General features: G+C 46.0%; 2 protein-coding genes across 10 annotated transcripts; both read right to left on the reverse strand.

The window, feature by feature from the left end:
• Nucleotides 1-47: 47 nt before the first annotated feature.
• Nucleotides 48-7,709, reverse strand: POLG2 (DNA polymerase gamma 2, accessory subunit). Of its 8 annotated transcripts, none has more exons than XM_071451220.1 (8): nucleotides 5,503-7,709; nucleotides 4,635-4,782; nucleotides 4,394-4,499; nucleotides 3,831-4,004; nucleotides 2,718-2,858; nucleotides 1,813-1,893; nucleotides 1,134-1,234; nucleotides 48-247 (listed from the first exon to the last, which is right to left on the reverse strand). In XM_071451220.1, the coding sequence occupies exons 1-8, from the start codon at nucleotides 5,750-5,752 to the stop codon at nucleotides 82-84; spliced, it is 1,167 nt and encodes a 388-aa protein (XP_071307321.1). In that variant the 5' UTR covers nucleotides 5,753-7,709; the 3' UTR covers nucleotides 48-81. The 8 variants fall into 8 exon arrangements, with proteins under 8 accessions (XP_071307321.1, XP_071307315.1, XP_071307314.1 ...); XM_071451214.1 differs by having other exon boundaries at nucleotides 2,763-2,858; nucleotides 5,160-5,725; XM_071451213.1 differs by having other exon boundaries at nucleotides 5,160-5,723.
• Nucleotides 7,710-8,332: 623 nt separating this feature from the next.
• On the reverse strand, nucleotides 8,333-15,180 carry DDX5 (DEAD-box helicase 5). Of its 2 annotated transcripts, none has more exons than XM_071451211.1 (13): nucleotides 15,030-15,180; nucleotides 13,478-13,643; nucleotides 13,234-13,330; nucleotides 13,016-13,149; nucleotides 12,828-12,893; nucleotides 12,267-12,408; nucleotides 12,029-12,189; nucleotides 11,709-11,881; nucleotides 11,413-11,523; nucleotides 11,159-11,220; nucleotides 11,016-11,075; nucleotides 9,537-9,761; nucleotides 8,333-9,008 (listed from the first exon to the last, which is right to left on the reverse strand). In XM_071451211.1, the coding sequence occupies exons 1-13, from the start codon at nucleotides 15,035-15,037 to the stop codon at nucleotides 8,623-8,625; spliced, it is 1,791 nt and encodes a 596-aa protein (XP_071307312.1). In that variant the 5' UTR covers nucleotides 15,038-15,180; the 3' UTR covers nucleotides 8,333-8,622. The 2 variants fall into 2 exon arrangements, with proteins under 2 accessions (XP_071307312.1, XP_071307311.1); XM_071451210.1 differs by having other exon boundaries at nucleotides 15,006-15,162.
• Between the last annotated feature and the right edge of the window lie 53 nt (nucleotides 15,181-15,233).

Here is a 15,233-nt window from a genome sequence, read left to right on the forward strand (position 1 = left end):
AATCCACTGAGTCCACGCCAACGCTGAAACCAGTTCAGGCAGAGATGTCTAAGAAAATCCTTTTATTCAACAAGCTTAAGTTTACACATTTTTGGCTGATGCAACATACTTAGTTAGAAAGTCCTTCAGCCTGGAAATGTGCATCATTTCCTTCATGGTGGTGTCTCTGCTTCTCAGCTGGACCACTCCATTCTCTAGAGTGCCATCACTTATCAAGACCATGAAGGGAATACTCATCTCATCGTACCTGCAGAGAGAAGAACTCACCTGTTACTGCTTTTGGTGCATGGAAAAAATCAGATAACTTACATACAAATGACCATAAACTGTACATGTTTAGTTTTGCTGTATTGCACTAAGTCTGGTGTGACACCTCCAATTTTCTCATTGCCATTCCTTGCTTTCCTGACTACATGTCTTCAAATTACTTAGCTACTTTATTATATAAAAAGAATCTTATTTAGTAACCTATTAAAAGAGTATTTTTCTACAAGCAGAATTTAGTTTTCTTTTACTGCACATGAAAAAGAGGTTGCATCTCTTTTCTCTCAGAAAAAACCACTCATGACTATGCTCAAGATGCTTTGACATGAGGAGCCATATGCCCCATGTCTGCTCCTGGTTAACAAATCATAACAAAGCCCCCAAATGGAATAGCTGTTTTATGTCCACAAACAGTTAATCCCATCACTTGTATCAGTGGTTCCAGACTTGGAAGAACTGTCAAGTTCAAGACTAGACAGAGTGGGTTGTTTGAAAGAGTGCTTAAGAATGAAACACAGAACCAGACCAGATGCAAAAATGGGGGTGAGGGTGGGAAACAGTTCTGCAAGCTTACAATTCATCTGAAGAAATTTGCTTTCTACATGAGAGTTTTTAAAAGGCATTTCACAGTTCCAGGGAAATAACAGTAACATGTGAAAGGCTTCTACTTCAATTAATTTTAAAAATTAGCTGATATATGTTTTTCATAATACAACTACTTGAATCCAAGTCTGTAGTTTGGGATCCACACCTTCAGTCAGTAACTGCACTCAATGACTTCCTATTGAATAAAGGAATATTTACAGCAGTCCACAGAAAGTTATCTTTGACCTGCATAGTTTAATTTACAAAAGACTGTTTGTCCTTACTTTGTATAAAGATGTTCCAGAGACACGTGCACAGTTTCCAGATAACCCGGCCATACAGAAATTCCATTTTCTGTCAGTTCATTGAACAATCCTTGACAAACCTGTGTTCATTTAAAAACAAAAGGTAAAAGACAGACTTTGAGGGCTGAGACTCTATACAAAGAAGCCATTAAAACTCTTAACAAGTGTGGTATTAACATTCCTAGCTGGTGTTTATTTGCTGGCTGAAATAATCTCAAATCAGAAAGCAGCCTGGCAGTTCTGTCTCCACTTCTGTTTAAAAACATGCCAGTGGAAGCTTCCTCCCTTCCACAAGGACTTCATGACTGACTTAAATGAAAACTTTTTAAAAATCCTTTCTGAAGGTGCGACTCATGTACTAAGATAATTCTGAAAGATTAAGCTGAGAGGGATGGTGTTCTTCATTTTCCTTAATTTTGCATCAAGCATCAGCTGTATTGTACCAAAGACAATTTGTCCACACAAGGAACTGCTGCAGTGAATTCCTTTGGCTGTGACCCACAAGCTGCAGAGCAGGAGCACCATGAACCCTGCACAAACAGCAATCTCCAGGAGTCAAAGCATCAGCACGATTTTCCTCAACATAAACAGTGTCTGACTTGTAACACATGACATGGACAGTCAATGCTCAAAATTAAAATACTCTCTTACCACATACCTGCCTCAGCTCTGTTGTTGGACCTTTTCCTACATCCAAGGCCACTTTAAGGGGTGCTAAGCAAGGATGAAGTTTAAGTACCTAATAAATTTAAAAAAAAATCAACAGATTACTAAATGTATTTATCATGCAATTCTAAACAGAAGTAGGAAATAGCAAATTTTTAAAAATTAAATTAGGTTCTAAACATACAAAAAATTTCTTACAACACAAAATCTTGAATTAGAAGCAAGTGTAGTTTATGCAACAAGCACACAGCCCAGCTACATTCACATGGCAGAAATTACTCTATTTTGGCTGATCTCCAGAAAAGAGATTAAGACTTGTTAGCAGAGTTCCATCATCTTGAATGGAGCCAGAGTGATGAGAGCCAGCTTAGCAGGCAGCTCCTATCCAGTCTACTGCTGTTCTTAAAGCCCAAACACCTGCCTGAGTAACAGCACTGACAGCCTGCACCCCAACTCCAGGAAACAGGGGAAAAGTGGGGAGAATGATGTCCTTGGGGAGATGCCCCATTACCACCTGGGACCCACTTTCTCTACTCTGCTCAGCCACTTTCAAATGCTGCTGGAAAAGACAAATTGCTCTTTCCCACAATCTGCAGCTACATTCCAATTTCTCTTAACCCCATCGCTTGCATGGCAAGATCCTACCTATTGATCAGAGAGAAGGGTAAATCAGGAAAAGGGGACCTCAGAATGAGAAAAATTGCTTATGTGGGTGACAGGGAGCACAGGGGCTGTGCCATGGGGCCAGCCTGGTGCTGCCAGTGAGAAGGTTGAGTCTGCACCTATTGGGAAGGGATCAGGATGGCCACATGGAAAAGGAAACATTGCCATGCTTGAATGTACCACATTGTCTAGGGGGGTTGTACTTATTTTCTGACATTTTCTACAGGAAGTTACCTTTCTCTGAGAATTTTTCTTTGCTGTTAATGGATTCTCAACTACCTGTAGAGAATCAAAGAGATAAGCTAACACTCCTCGGTCCAGATTCCCATTCACAGACAGAACATGAGGGATGACATTCTTCCTTCCATCTCGGCCCTGAAGAGAAAAAACCCACGTAGGAACACATCAAAGATTGTCCCCAAAAGCTTTTTGTTTGCTTTAAATGTATAATGAGACACTGAGCTCAAGTACTCTTATTTCATTTAAAATACAGACATTTATTTAAAACATTACCAGCAATTTTAGCAGTGTATCAGTAACCAGGTAAGGCTGTAACAGTGGGGAAAGCAGGTCAGGGCAGGATGGGATTCATTTCTTGCTCTGCCACTTTGATCATAAATTTAAATCTATGGCAAATACATTTGAAACTCTGCATATTCTTCTGGAGGTTTGCAGACTACTTCCAAGTGACCATGAGTCCTCACATTCTGAGAAATCCCTATGTAACCCAGTTTTGTAGAAATAAACTGCAAAAGCAGGAAAGACAGGACTATCATGAGAAGAAGGTTGCAATTTTCTAGTAAAATACAAAGTTACTCTGGTTTTATCTGTTTAGCCTAACTCCAAACATTCCCATTTATTAGGTTTGTTCCCTCTTCAACATACTCAGTGGAGAGGTTTCCGTCTGGTCCATTCCTGCCTTTTCTATAAAGCTATTTTTATAACCCATTAAGTTATAAAAACTTCTACATACATGAAAGTGAACAAGCTACAGCAAGAAATAAAACCCCTCACATTTACAGGCTGTTTTTGATGCAAACTGAACAGTGCAAAACACAGTCTGAGTTTTTGTTTCCATTTACTCACAGATACAGGTAAAAGCTATGCCTCTGACAACAGCTGTCTTGTCAATAGGGCTCATTTCTAATTTTGAAGAATTCCTTGGAAAAATAAAAGTACCAAACACTACTTTGTCAGCTTTGAAAATGATGGTTTGATTGCAGAGGGTCAACTGTACTGTTCTTGCAGCAAATGAATAAAAGGCCAACCACATGCTAAGCAAAGAAACCATTTCCCTCACACATTACCATCTTTATCAGGAAAAATGTTTCATACAGTAAAGCTTACAAGTAATTTAGATCTCTCTCCTGGATACAGCTGTAACAGTTCAGTATCACCAAGGTTCTTCAGCGTTTCTATTGTTTCTGTCCCCCAGGGAAAGCTATAATGTAACTTAAATCCTCTTCTGCCCACTTCATCCTGAAAGTCACTGCTGCTGAAGTTAGACGGGCCTACAGCAAACTGAAAATAAGGAATAAGAGGTGATCACTACTGCAAATCCCATAGTAACTACAAAAAACAAGTCTGCAATGCAAACTGAAATCTGGGTTGTTTAATACCATTTTCTGATTTTCAGCCAAAGGTTTTTATAAGTTAAAGCCCAAATCTCTTGGTTGTTTTATGGCATTTTCATCTCACATCACTGACAAACACAAAACATTTGCCTTTCTGTAAGTCACGTTATAAACTAGTTATCAGGTTTGTCATCAACTTCAGTAGCTTCTCAATTTCCACGAGAAATGCACCTAGAACAGGCCAGCAATGTAAGGCCATAAAACCAACCAGGGTGACTATTCCCCCCAAGGCAAAAAGGAGCAGGCCAAGATTCCCCATGGATATGCTGCTGTTACCTTTCTCCACCACTGGAGCCTCTGGCGTAGCCAGTAATCGAGCCACTGTCCTGCAGTTCTGGGAGAACTAAACCAGGCAAGCAGAGACGTGGTCCTCTCGCCTATTCTTTAAACAACAGCAAGGGCAGCAAGTTAACACCTTGGGAAATAACAAGGGGAAAGCAAGAAACAGCATTCAAAAATAATCCAAAAGTGAAACAGTTGGTTTAGGTGTAAGGGGTTAACTGCTCTATTGCTCTACCTTGTAAGGTTTTTGTTGTGTTGTTCATTTCCTGACACAGAATGTTCACTTTCTGGAACAGAATGAAAGCACACTCCAATCTGAGCAAGGCCACAGGGCAGTCTTTTGTTCACCAGCTCTAAGCAGCTCACATATTGCGCTAGAACACCTACAAAAGACAAAGCCCTGTTTTTAGTGGCCACGGGAAAGTTTCTGATGTTTTAACTCTACCAAGAACAAATTAAGCACATATTATACACGTGTTGTTTGTACATGCGGTCCCACTATCTTTACTAGCATTGATGCCTTGCATGGGCTCAGTAGGCTGGTTCCTCTGGGCACGTTGATTTTAATGTGCTTTTCCCCGAATTACAGGGAGCTTAGCTGCTGCCCACCTGTACTGGTAAGATCCTTGGAAAGCACGCACAGAAGGAACATTCCAACCGCACCAAGGCAGCTGGGAAAACCCCTTAAATAAAGCTGCTTCGCTCCCAGCAGGAAACTCGTGCGCAGGGTGGAGGCTGAGCGGAGCCGCCCGGGACCTACCGGGCAGGAGGCTCTCCCGCAGCAGCCCCGTGGCCCCCAGGACTTCATCCAGGGCCGGGCCGCCAGGGCTCTGCCCATAGCCCTGGAGGGCTTCGCGCAGCGTCTCTGGGTGCAGCAGCCGCAGCCCCTGCGCGTCCCGCAGAGCGCCGGGTGGGCCGTGGAGCGGGGCATCCACGGGGAACACCTGCTCCCGCACGGGCAGCGCCGAGTCCCACCACTGCGCCGCCAGGTTAGCGCGCAGCGCCGCGCCCAGCGGCCCGAAGCCGGGGTGGCGGCCGCTCAGGTAGGCGCTCCAGGGCAGCGGCCCCGCGCCGCCCCGTAGGAAGAGCCGCCGCCAGCACACCTCCAGCAGCTCCGCCCCGCCCGCCGCCTCGGAAGCACTGCTGCCCTGCGAGTACGGCCGCGCCGAACACCCGGCCGGCTCCGGGACTCGCCGCCGCCTCGGCTGTCCCAGGACGGCGCGGCCGCACCAGCGGCAGCCTTGGCGAGAGCCCAGCGCCATCTTGCCGCTCCCTCACGGCGGGACTGGAAGGGGAGGGGGGAAAGTGTGTGTGTGTTGGGGGGGGGGGGGGGGGGGGGGTCGGGGCAGCCATTGCGCACGCGCAGCGCCCCGCGCGGGAAGGGGGGGGTCAACATGGCGGCCGCACACGCGCAGTAGAACAATCGCGGGCCGAAGGTCAGGGACCGTCCGAGGTGAATTTTCTGTCCCCTGATTGAATCTTCTCACGCTTTGTAACCGTAATGATGCCGTCTTAGATAACTTCTGCTAGAGGAATTGACGTCTTGGAACTGAATTTTCTTGTCTTTTGTAAACATAACTAATGTGGTTAAGTAACTTCTACAATAGAAGTTGCTTAATAAAAGAACTCGTTTCAAGCATTGGGTAAGATCACATCACACAAACAAACATACACTGGGTAGGCGGAGAATGTGCTTTAGATAGGTGGGTTCGTGTACATTTTATTGTAAAAAATATGTAACTTTTTACCCCTTGGTGTGCTTGATAGGTGTAATGAACCTTGAGCCCCGCGCAGAATAAACAATGTCTCTTTTATAAACCAAACTGGCCTTAAGAGCTCCCAACATCGGCAACAAGGCCGCACGTGCCGGGGTCACGTCTGGCCTGCGCCTGTGGGACATGGACGGCCAGAGCTCGCCAGCACCGCGGACTGGGAGGGGGACAATGGGACAGACCCGGCCCTCGCTGTCAGCCGAACACACCGCAGCTGCACGGGGACGTTCCTGGGAAAAGCCCCTCTGGAGCCACCGCGGGGCAGCGGCACGTCCGGGGCACATCAAGGCAGCAGCCAGAGCTCGGGCGGAGGCGGCACCGCGGGGCCGCTGCCAAGTGCGCGGGCGAGGCCCCGGCTCCCCGCGGCCGCTGGGCTCGGCGCCGGCAGCGCAGTGGAAATTTCCATCGCGGCTGCAGCCCGAGCTGGCGGCGGGGCCGGGAGGGAGGCGGGGCTGCGGCGGGAGCCATTCTGCGGGCCGCGGCACGAAGGGCTCGGGCTGGGATAAGCCCCCTCCCCCGGGCCCGGCGCTGACAGCCGCCTTAGTAGGGCACTGGGTCAGCGGCGGGAGCTGCTACTGCCGCCTCAACAAGAACTGCAGGCAAGTTTAGTTCCGAGGCAGATTTCCATGAGTTCAATTCTGCCAGAGTAGCACCGGCAGTAATGTCAAAGCTGCTTAGAGCTCGTTTCTTTATATTATTTTATATGTGCAAATGTTATACCCTCAGGGAACACTGCCCCACGCAAAGGGTCGTTTGGAAAGAGTTATAAAAAACACGGAGGAAACCTCTTTCTGCGTTTTAGATTTTATACCACTGTTAAAGACTCTCATATCTCAATTTTAATGCACAAGCTATTAATGTGACTTTAATACTAAAAAAAAACCAACTTTACAAAACCAGCTTTTCAATGCATTTTGTTTCAGGCCACTGACATGGAAACTTAGGCATTAAGTCATACTTCAGTGATAAATAACTTACTTCCTTGTTTTTCACCCCGGTGACACTGAGCAGTGTTCCAAAACAAATAAATGAGAAAAAAAAAACCCACCCCTACTCCCCCCAAAAAACCCCAAACCAAAACACATTGCCACCTGCAGTTTTAGACTGCAGTGGGGTAGTTAAAAGCCTCCAGCTGGAGTTCTCAAAGCAGGAGTGAAGGATCACAAAATATCATCAAGTGACAGAACTTCACAGAAAAGGAGGAAATTTAAGAGGCAGATTAGGCTGCGTTAGAGAACATCACAAGCTGAGCCTCAGAGGGAAACAAGGACAAGTAATCAAGGACTGAGCAGACTAAGCAAAAAGATGTAAGTGCAAAACAAAGTTAACTCAGGTTCAAAATAACATAAAAAGAATCTTGTGGATTCAACCTTAAACACATTAAGTGTTGTTAAACTTAAAACTCATCACTGTTACTGATAAACAAGGAGGAACTGAAAATTAGTATAAACTGGAATCTAAATACACCATGCTTCAAAGCATTAAGCACTTTAACCCCAGGATGAAGAATTATGCTGTTCTTTCACTCAGCATGGGCAGTGCTTTGAGATTAGAGAGTCATTTGCACATACTAGAAGTCCTTAAAAAAAAAAAAATCCATGAGGCATTGTCATGGATCAACAGCCCACTTCCCTCCCACCACCTCCATAAAGAAATCACTGCTCAATACCAGTTTAAGTATAACTTGAAAGTTTTAATACTAAGATCTTCCCGTTTCTCTGAAGCTCAGAAGCCTGCATGCTAACTCACAACGCCTGGCAGCTGTGGGTACACAACACTCAAGCCTGGTCTGCACATATGCTCGTGTGAAGGCGACAGTTACGGTGCTGCAGAAGCTTCCTACGCTCGTAGCAGCTTGTTAGCAACACCACTACAGAGTTTTGATCTTTTCCAAGAACTGGCCCTACGCTAGTGAGACAAGGAAGAACGCTGCTTCCAATACTTTCTTAGAAGCCAGCTTTAATTTTCTTCCCCATCGAAGCAGAGCCTGCCATGCTAAGCAATCTAGCCCAATCAAGGCAAGGCTGGTATTTGTATAAGCTTAAATGTTTAATCAGACACAGTTGAGAAACCTTTCTAGAATTTAATATAAAAACATTTGACATTTTTCATTAATGTAAAGTTGTGCACATGTTGAGAAAATTATCATCTGAAAGAAAAATCGGTCTTCAAATATCTTTATTGGAAGGCCATGCACTGCCTTCTGTTACTGTATTTCAAATCACTGTACATTTACTTTGAAAACACTGTCTGCATTTTCTAGTACAAAAAACTAAAAATTGTTTCAGGAATGTAGAGAAATATTCAACTTAAATAGCGAAAAAGTGCACCATAATTACTGCTGCACTGCAGTCATTTCTGCATTTCCCATTTCTTAAATAACTATCCTGTTTTGATAACACACAATATAAAGAGCAATTATGAAAAACTGAGACATTTAAATACACTAAGTTATTGAGAATAACTTGTGGGCATGGGGTAACCTATCATAGGAGCAGCACCAGTGGCAGGGTAGGCGTACTGCTGCTGGTTCATGCCATTGTGCATGTTGGCAATGTTACTGCCGTACTGCTGCTCGTAGCCGTTCTGGTACGCTCCCGTGGGGTTACCGCCGGCCCTGAAGCCGGCCTGCATGCCTGCAGCTGCAAAGCCATTCCCAAAGGGAGTTCCATTGCTGAAACTCTGGGCGCTGTAAGCCCCGTTTTGGGTTTTTGCTCCGAAGTCTCTCTTGCCTAGTGCACCATAGGTTCTCTCAAAGTTCTCCCTCTCTCTAAAACTACTAAATCCACCCCTTTTGCCCGCAGAGTATCTGTCACGTCGGTCACCTCGGGAACGACCTAGTGAAAGAGACAGGACAGTTATGTGCATTATAAAGGCTCTTCAGTTCAGTTAAGCAGCATTCATTTTCAGTCCCAATAATTCCAACCTACTATAAAAGCTTTCCAGGTGCTTGCTGGACTCCAGTTAGATAAAGCTGTCTCACTTCTGAGGAGTCATACACTCTCCCCCATAACACAAGTTGTGGCATCAAAGTGACTTTTAACTTGCCAGCAGGACACTTGGGTCCATCTCTCTCTTTCCAAGCCACAGGAGACAAAGCCACAAAACTGAGTCCACGAGTGTTTTATTTCAGGGCAAGTAAGAAGTATCTCTTTGGCCTGCCCTAGCCATAGGTGCACCACAGCATAGGCTGGGAGCATCTGGGTGCTGTTTTTTGGCTTTTGCGTTAATGAACACCTTCTGAGGTCACAGTAACTGGTAACTAAACCACCTTCCACATTTATTTTGAAGAGAGGCTGAAGGTGGAATCTCGAGTTTCCATTTTGTTCTGAAAGCTATGCACCACGATCAAGAACGGCCCTTACCTGAACCTCTGTCTTCAACCAGCTGGAGCAATTTGGGGTTGATGGCTTGATTAGCCTCCCGAAGCACAGAGATGAGGTCATTTACTTGCTTAATATTGTTAGGAGTAAAGAATGTGTATGCTGTGCCTGTTTTGGTACTGCGGGCAGTTCGTCCAATTCGGTGGATATAGTCCTCTGAGGAGTTAGGGTAGTCATAATTGATGACAAATTTCACATCTTCCACATCTGTAAAGTGTTGCAGTGTGGCAAAAAGCGAGGTACAAAGTTTTGCACACCACAACAGCCAAATCGAAGATAAACATTAGACAAGAGTATTTTAAAGGGAATAATGGCTGCAAAGAACAGTGTTAGAATCATCCATTTCTGCAAGAGCATAGTGGAAGAGAAAAGTTACGCACACTCCGTCTGATCCCGTTCTCATCACCCACCCTGTGATCCAAAACCTTACCATAAAGGAGTGTGCATTTGCTTGGCATTCCCAACTCAAGTGTCCCCTTTACAAATCATCAAGTGACATCTGAAAGCTTCTTGCAGTAGGGCCACTAAAGCTCACAGCAGCCTCTTCATGTGCTCATTTGAGGACCTTAGAGTAAAAACATACAAGGTCCTTCACATACACACTCATTAGAAGCTCATAAAAAAGGGGCCAACACTGCTCGTCTTGCCAAGACCTTTGAACTGCAGCTGCAAGAAAAACATACCTGTCCCCCCAAAGTCACCAAGTTGTTTTTATGCACTGTGTCTTGTCTAGGCAAGCGCTTCCAAGAAGCCAGGGTTCACTTGAGAATGGGTCTCTCTCTGGCAGGTCTCGACATGACGACTATGTATAGGTGGAGGAACTTCGACTTTCAAAGGCATTGAAAAGCCATTGCTTTCCTGCCCCACTTGTTAAAGTGAGAGGTGGACTTTTATGCTCAGATTTCATGTGCCAGTACTCACCAATTTGTACAAGGCTTAGTACATTTTAAAGCTGCTCTCTCCATTTCATGGTTGAAAAAAATTTCATAGAACATTGAAGTTTAAAATTATGTTCTTCAACATTTCAAAGAACTCACTGAAATTCAAAGACCCACAGATCACAGCAGACAGTATGCACAAAACTAACAGTACTGCACCATGGCAAATCATGCAAAGCATGGAGAGAAGAGAAATACCAGGGCAAAGTGAACTGTGAATGAAACTGCTTATTTCATGAGAGAACAGTTTATGGGGGTAGTAGTTTAAAGGATGATCTTTGCCTTTTGAAGATTACTGGCACACAATGCTTTCAGCTTTCACCTCTCTATTTGACTGGAAGCAGCCAGCCGATCATTTCCACTAGTCCTCCATCCCCCTCGAGTCCTCCGATTGTCATGCCTAGGCCTTGCCACAAAGACTGCACCTTTATGTGAAGAAAACTTAGAAAAATGCAGAGGTTAAAGAAAGCAATAGACTTTCTTTAAAAGCTTTGGCCAACTGGCATTACGAGTTTTTACTAACCTAGACCTCTGGATGCAACATCTGTAGCAATCAGGATTGGTGCTTTTCCATGTTTGAATTCTGTAACACAAGAAATGAATCAATTCTTTTCCTTAAACAGCACCCATCAATCAGATGCTTGCAGAAATTACTGAAACACTCACCATTTAGAACCCAGTCCCGCTCCTGCTGGCTTTTATCACCGTGAATACCCATTGCTGGCCACCTGAAAACACAGAACTTGGCTGACCCAAGAACTCTCCTTTGGTGGTTTCAGTAGTCAAAGACTGGGCTACTGGCAAATTCCAGTCTGGGCATTGCAGCTGACAGCTGCTGCCCCTGACAGTTTTGATTCTGAACTGTGGTGTCAAGAGCATGTGCAAGACTATTGCTCAGTGAAGTCTCAGCTGCTACTCACCCATCTCTCCTCATTTTTCTGGTAAGATCATCACAACGCCTTTTGGTTTCCACAAAAACAATTGTTTTGTTTTCCTTCTCGCTCATGATTTCTTCCATCAAACGAATAAGCCTGTTTTTAAGAGATTATGGTTAGAGCTTAGACTGCTTTCTACTGTACAAGTTTAAACTTATTTCTTGCCTTTAAGTTGCCTCAGACTGATGTCAAAAATCCATCAAAATAAGGCATTCATTCCACAGTTCATGAAGTAAAACTGACAGAAAACACAGAATGCTTTGCCCCCAAGGCCTACTTACTTGTCATCTTTCTCTACATCATGACACACATCCACAATCTGAAGAATGTTGTGGTTTGCACTCAGCTCCAGTGCACCAATGTTAATGTGCACATATTCTTTCAAGAAATCTTCAGCCAGCTGCCTCACTTCCTTAGGCCATGTGGCACTCCACATCAGAGTCTGCCTGTCAGGCTAGAAAGATCAATGAAAGATCAGTATAGGGTTAAGTTCAATGCCCAACCAAAACTACCCAGGCTTGCACAGCCCTTACTCTAACAAGGGTAGTGGCAGTAGTTTGTATCTGCTATAGTGATAAATGCATAAACCATTTATACTCACTCTTATCTGATCCACAATTTTTCTGATCTGAGGTTCAAATCCCATGTCAAGCATCCTGTCAGCTTCATCAAGGACAAGGTAGGTACACCTCCTGAGATTGGTCTTTCCAGCTTCTAGGAAGTCTATAAGTCTTCCAGGTGTTGCAATGCAGATTTCCACACCTAAAACCAAGCAGTTCCATCAGCTGAAGCAGTTTCCACACTGCCTCAGACAGAGAAGCACTGAGGCTGATCCATACCTCTTTCCAGGTCACGGATTTGTGGTCCCTTTGGAGCACCTCCATAAATACACGTGGACTTCAAACGACACGCTCTGCTGTACTCTGCAGCCACCTGCTGCACTTGTTGGGCCAGTTCACGGGTTGGTGCCAACACAAGACACTGCAAAGAGGATGCCCATGTTTTAGTTCAATACCCATTGGAAGATCCCAGTCTGAGACTAATTCTGAGTGTAAGTTCAGTGCCAGATAGACTGAAGTAGATTTAAGTAGTCAAACCAGCAAATCAGGTTACCTGGCATCTTAACTACCACCAAACATGTGAGAGATACCTGAAAGTCACTAGCTTCCAGGGATAGCAATTTCCAAAATATAACCCAAAATCAAAGCCTGTTCTGTACTATTTTCAGGACAATCCAATCAGAGTTAACAGAATCTGCTTGAGAAACTACCCCAACAGGGAACCACTTTATTCCCATAGAGAAACAGAATGTTGCTATGCACTCTTATGAGCATGGCCAATTGAGACTGTAAAATACAGTACTTAGAAATTAAAATCCCCTTTCATTTAGGAATACTCACAATAGGTCCATCTCCTCGCTCCAGGAATGGCTGATGATTTATATGCACAATGGCAGGCAGTAAGTACTGTTTGGAAGAAAGAAAAATCTCATTACAATCTCTTCCTTGAAGTATTCATCCTGCACTAGGCTACACCATACTGTCACTGCTGAAATCCAGCAGTATTTCAGGCTACAATCAAAACTTACTGAGAGTGTTTTCCCTGATCCAGTCTGTGCCACTCCAACCATATCCAATCCACTCAATGCAACAGGCCAACCTTGTGCTTGAATAGCAGTTGGTTCAGTGAAGTTCTGCCTCTGAATTACTTCCATAACATTTGCTTGAAGAAAAAGATTAAACATATAGATTCAGATGTTGCCCTAATCCAATCTGAAGAACAACCAGTAAAGTAGTCTTCACTTACCAGGGAAGTTTGCTTCATAAAAGTTGATAATTGGTTTTGGACAGTTATGGCCCCTAACTGTGACCTCTTTGCTCGCCCTGTACTGTTCAACTTCTTGCTGCAAAACAAAACACCAGTTATTGGAAATAAGCTCTGATACTGAAGTTGTTTTTTAAGTTACCCCATCTGTGCCTGCTGGGCCCCATGACCCTCAACATGTTTGCACTTTCTGTTTACTTTTGCTCGAGCCAGATCAGGTACATACCGCAGTACGTCTCACTACATCCGGATGTTCTTGGTAGAAGTTCTTCTCAAATTTGGGCAGCTCATCCAAGTTCCATTTCTTTTTTGTAAGTTTCTCCCCAGGGTTTCCAAATTTCTTCCCAGAGAGAGGTCCACCTCTACTTCCTCCAAAACGAGGGGCTCCAAACCTAGACAAAAAGAATGCATCATAGAATCCAAGAGAAACATTTTGGTCCTCTTCCTGAACAACTTCACCACCATCTCTGCAGCCCACCCATTACTTTACAATTCAGTTGTATAAACTCTACCTACTGAAGTTTCAGGACACTAAAACTTTAAACTCGTACTTTAAGCTGCAGATGTCACGATCTGCGTGGCCACAATTCTTACTCACAAGCTAAGATAACGTGTCTTTATCATTTCCATACAATGCAATCGAACAGCAAGTTACAACAAGCATTAAAACCTTGGCACTACCCCGTGATCAAAATGGTTTCCCGTCCCAGTGACACTCCTCTTGCTGAAAGGGGGCAGGAGTGGTTACGAAACCTTGAGATAACTTTCCCGTAAACCGTTCTTTTGCATGCACCAAAACACAGACTTCTTTTAACAACGGTGTTTTATGAGGCCATGCGCTTTATTAGCATTTCAGGTTCGGTCCCTCCGTTCGGAGAAGGCTGATCTGGAAAGCCCCGAGGCGCGGCTCAGTGCCGCGCTGGATCTGAGCACGGGGCTCCCTCCCCCGCCCCGATCACTTCCCGATTTCGGCCGGGCGAGCACTGCGAACGATCCTTCCCGGCACAACACAGCGCTTCCCGAGCGGCCGCTGCTTCCTGCCAGCGCTGTTTCCTTTGTCTCTCATTTCTGTCTACGCCACATTTTCCAGCCGCTGCCATTTTAGAGCCGGGGCTGGGCGGGGGGAGGAGGAGGAGGAACAAAGGCAGCAGCAGCATAGCCGGCATTTTGATTCCCCTCAGCCACCGCATGGCGGGGCCGGCCATTAACATCCGCTTACACAACACAAAGCGGAGCCGGCCGGCTCCTGCCGGCCACAGCCCGAGCCTGGGGAGGGGGAAGGGAGGGGAGGGAACCGCCCTGCCGAGAGCTCCCCAAGGCTTCGGCACTGCCAACCCACTGACCCACAAACCTCCAGCCCGCCCGCCGCTCTCAGCGGGGGGAATCGGGCTCTGCGGGACAGTCTGTGCTGGGGGGGCGTCCCCAGGGGGTTGGGGCGAGTCTCTTCCTTCCCAACAAGGAAAAAAAAAAAAAAAAAATTAAAATTTCCCGGCGGTATTCTCAGCGGTAGCACACCCGCGGGGGGTGCTCTGAGGCGAAGGAACCGACAGTCGTTCACTATCGGTGGCCTAAAAAAGCCCGATACCCTCCCACGGCCACCCCTCGCGGCGGGAGCGCTGAGGGAAGGGCTCAGGGCCCAACCCCCGCCCCGCCGCCATCTTAAAACGTCTGAAAAACAACCCCGAGAGCCCCACGGGCAGGCTCAGAGTCCGGACGCTGGCGGCGGCTGGCGCCGGCCGTGCCCCCGGACTCACCCTCTATCCCTGTCGCTGGAATACCCGGGCATGGCGATGGTGGCGGTGGGCGAGGCGACTCCGGTCACTTAGAGCGGGTGGCGAAGGGTTGAACAAGATCCGGCGCCGTTGGCGGGGGCCGCTCACTGTGGGCGCCCGGCCGCGCGGACGCCGGTTATATACGGGGCAGCGGGGGCTGCCGGGAGACGGCGCGTGACGCACGCGCGGGCCCCACCCCCGCCGTTATGT

This window comes from Agelaius tricolor, unplaced genomic scaffold (genome assembly GCF_023055355.1).
Source record: "Agelaius tricolor isolate 1412-34295 unplaced genomic scaffold, bAgeTri1.0.p SCAF_32, whole genome shotgun sequence".
NCBI lineage: Eukaryota > Metazoa > Chordata > Aves > Passeriformes > Icteridae > Agelaius > Agelaius tricolor.

Excerpts from the sequence above, each read along its gene's own strand:
- DDX5 (XM_071451210.1), bottom strand. The coding sequence starts at position 15,037 with ATGCCCGGGTATTCCAGCGACAGGGATAGAGG. Across the intron at positions 13,644-15,005 it reads TCCAGCGACAGGGATAGAGG|GTTTGGAGCCCCTCGTTTTG; the intron begins GTGAGTCCGGGG and ends CTTTTTGTCTAG. Across the intron at positions 9,009-9,536 it reads GGTTGAAGACAGAGGTTCAG|GTCGTTCCCGAGGTGACCGA; the intron begins GTAAGGGCCGTT and ends CTCTTTCACTAG.
- POLG2 (XM_071451213.1), bottom strand. The coding sequence starts at position 5,661 with ATGGCGCTGGGCTCTCGCCAAGGCTGCCGCTGGTGCGGCCGCGCCGTC. Across the intron at positions 4,783-5,159 it reads GCGGGAGAGCCTCCTGCCCG|GTGTTCTAGCGCAATATGTG; the intron begins GTAGGTCCCGGG and ends TGTCTTTTGTAG. Across the intron at positions 1,235-1,812 it reads CAACAACAGAGCTGAGGCAG|GTTTGTCAAGGATTGTTCAA; the intron begins GTATGTGGTAAG and ends AAATGAACACAG.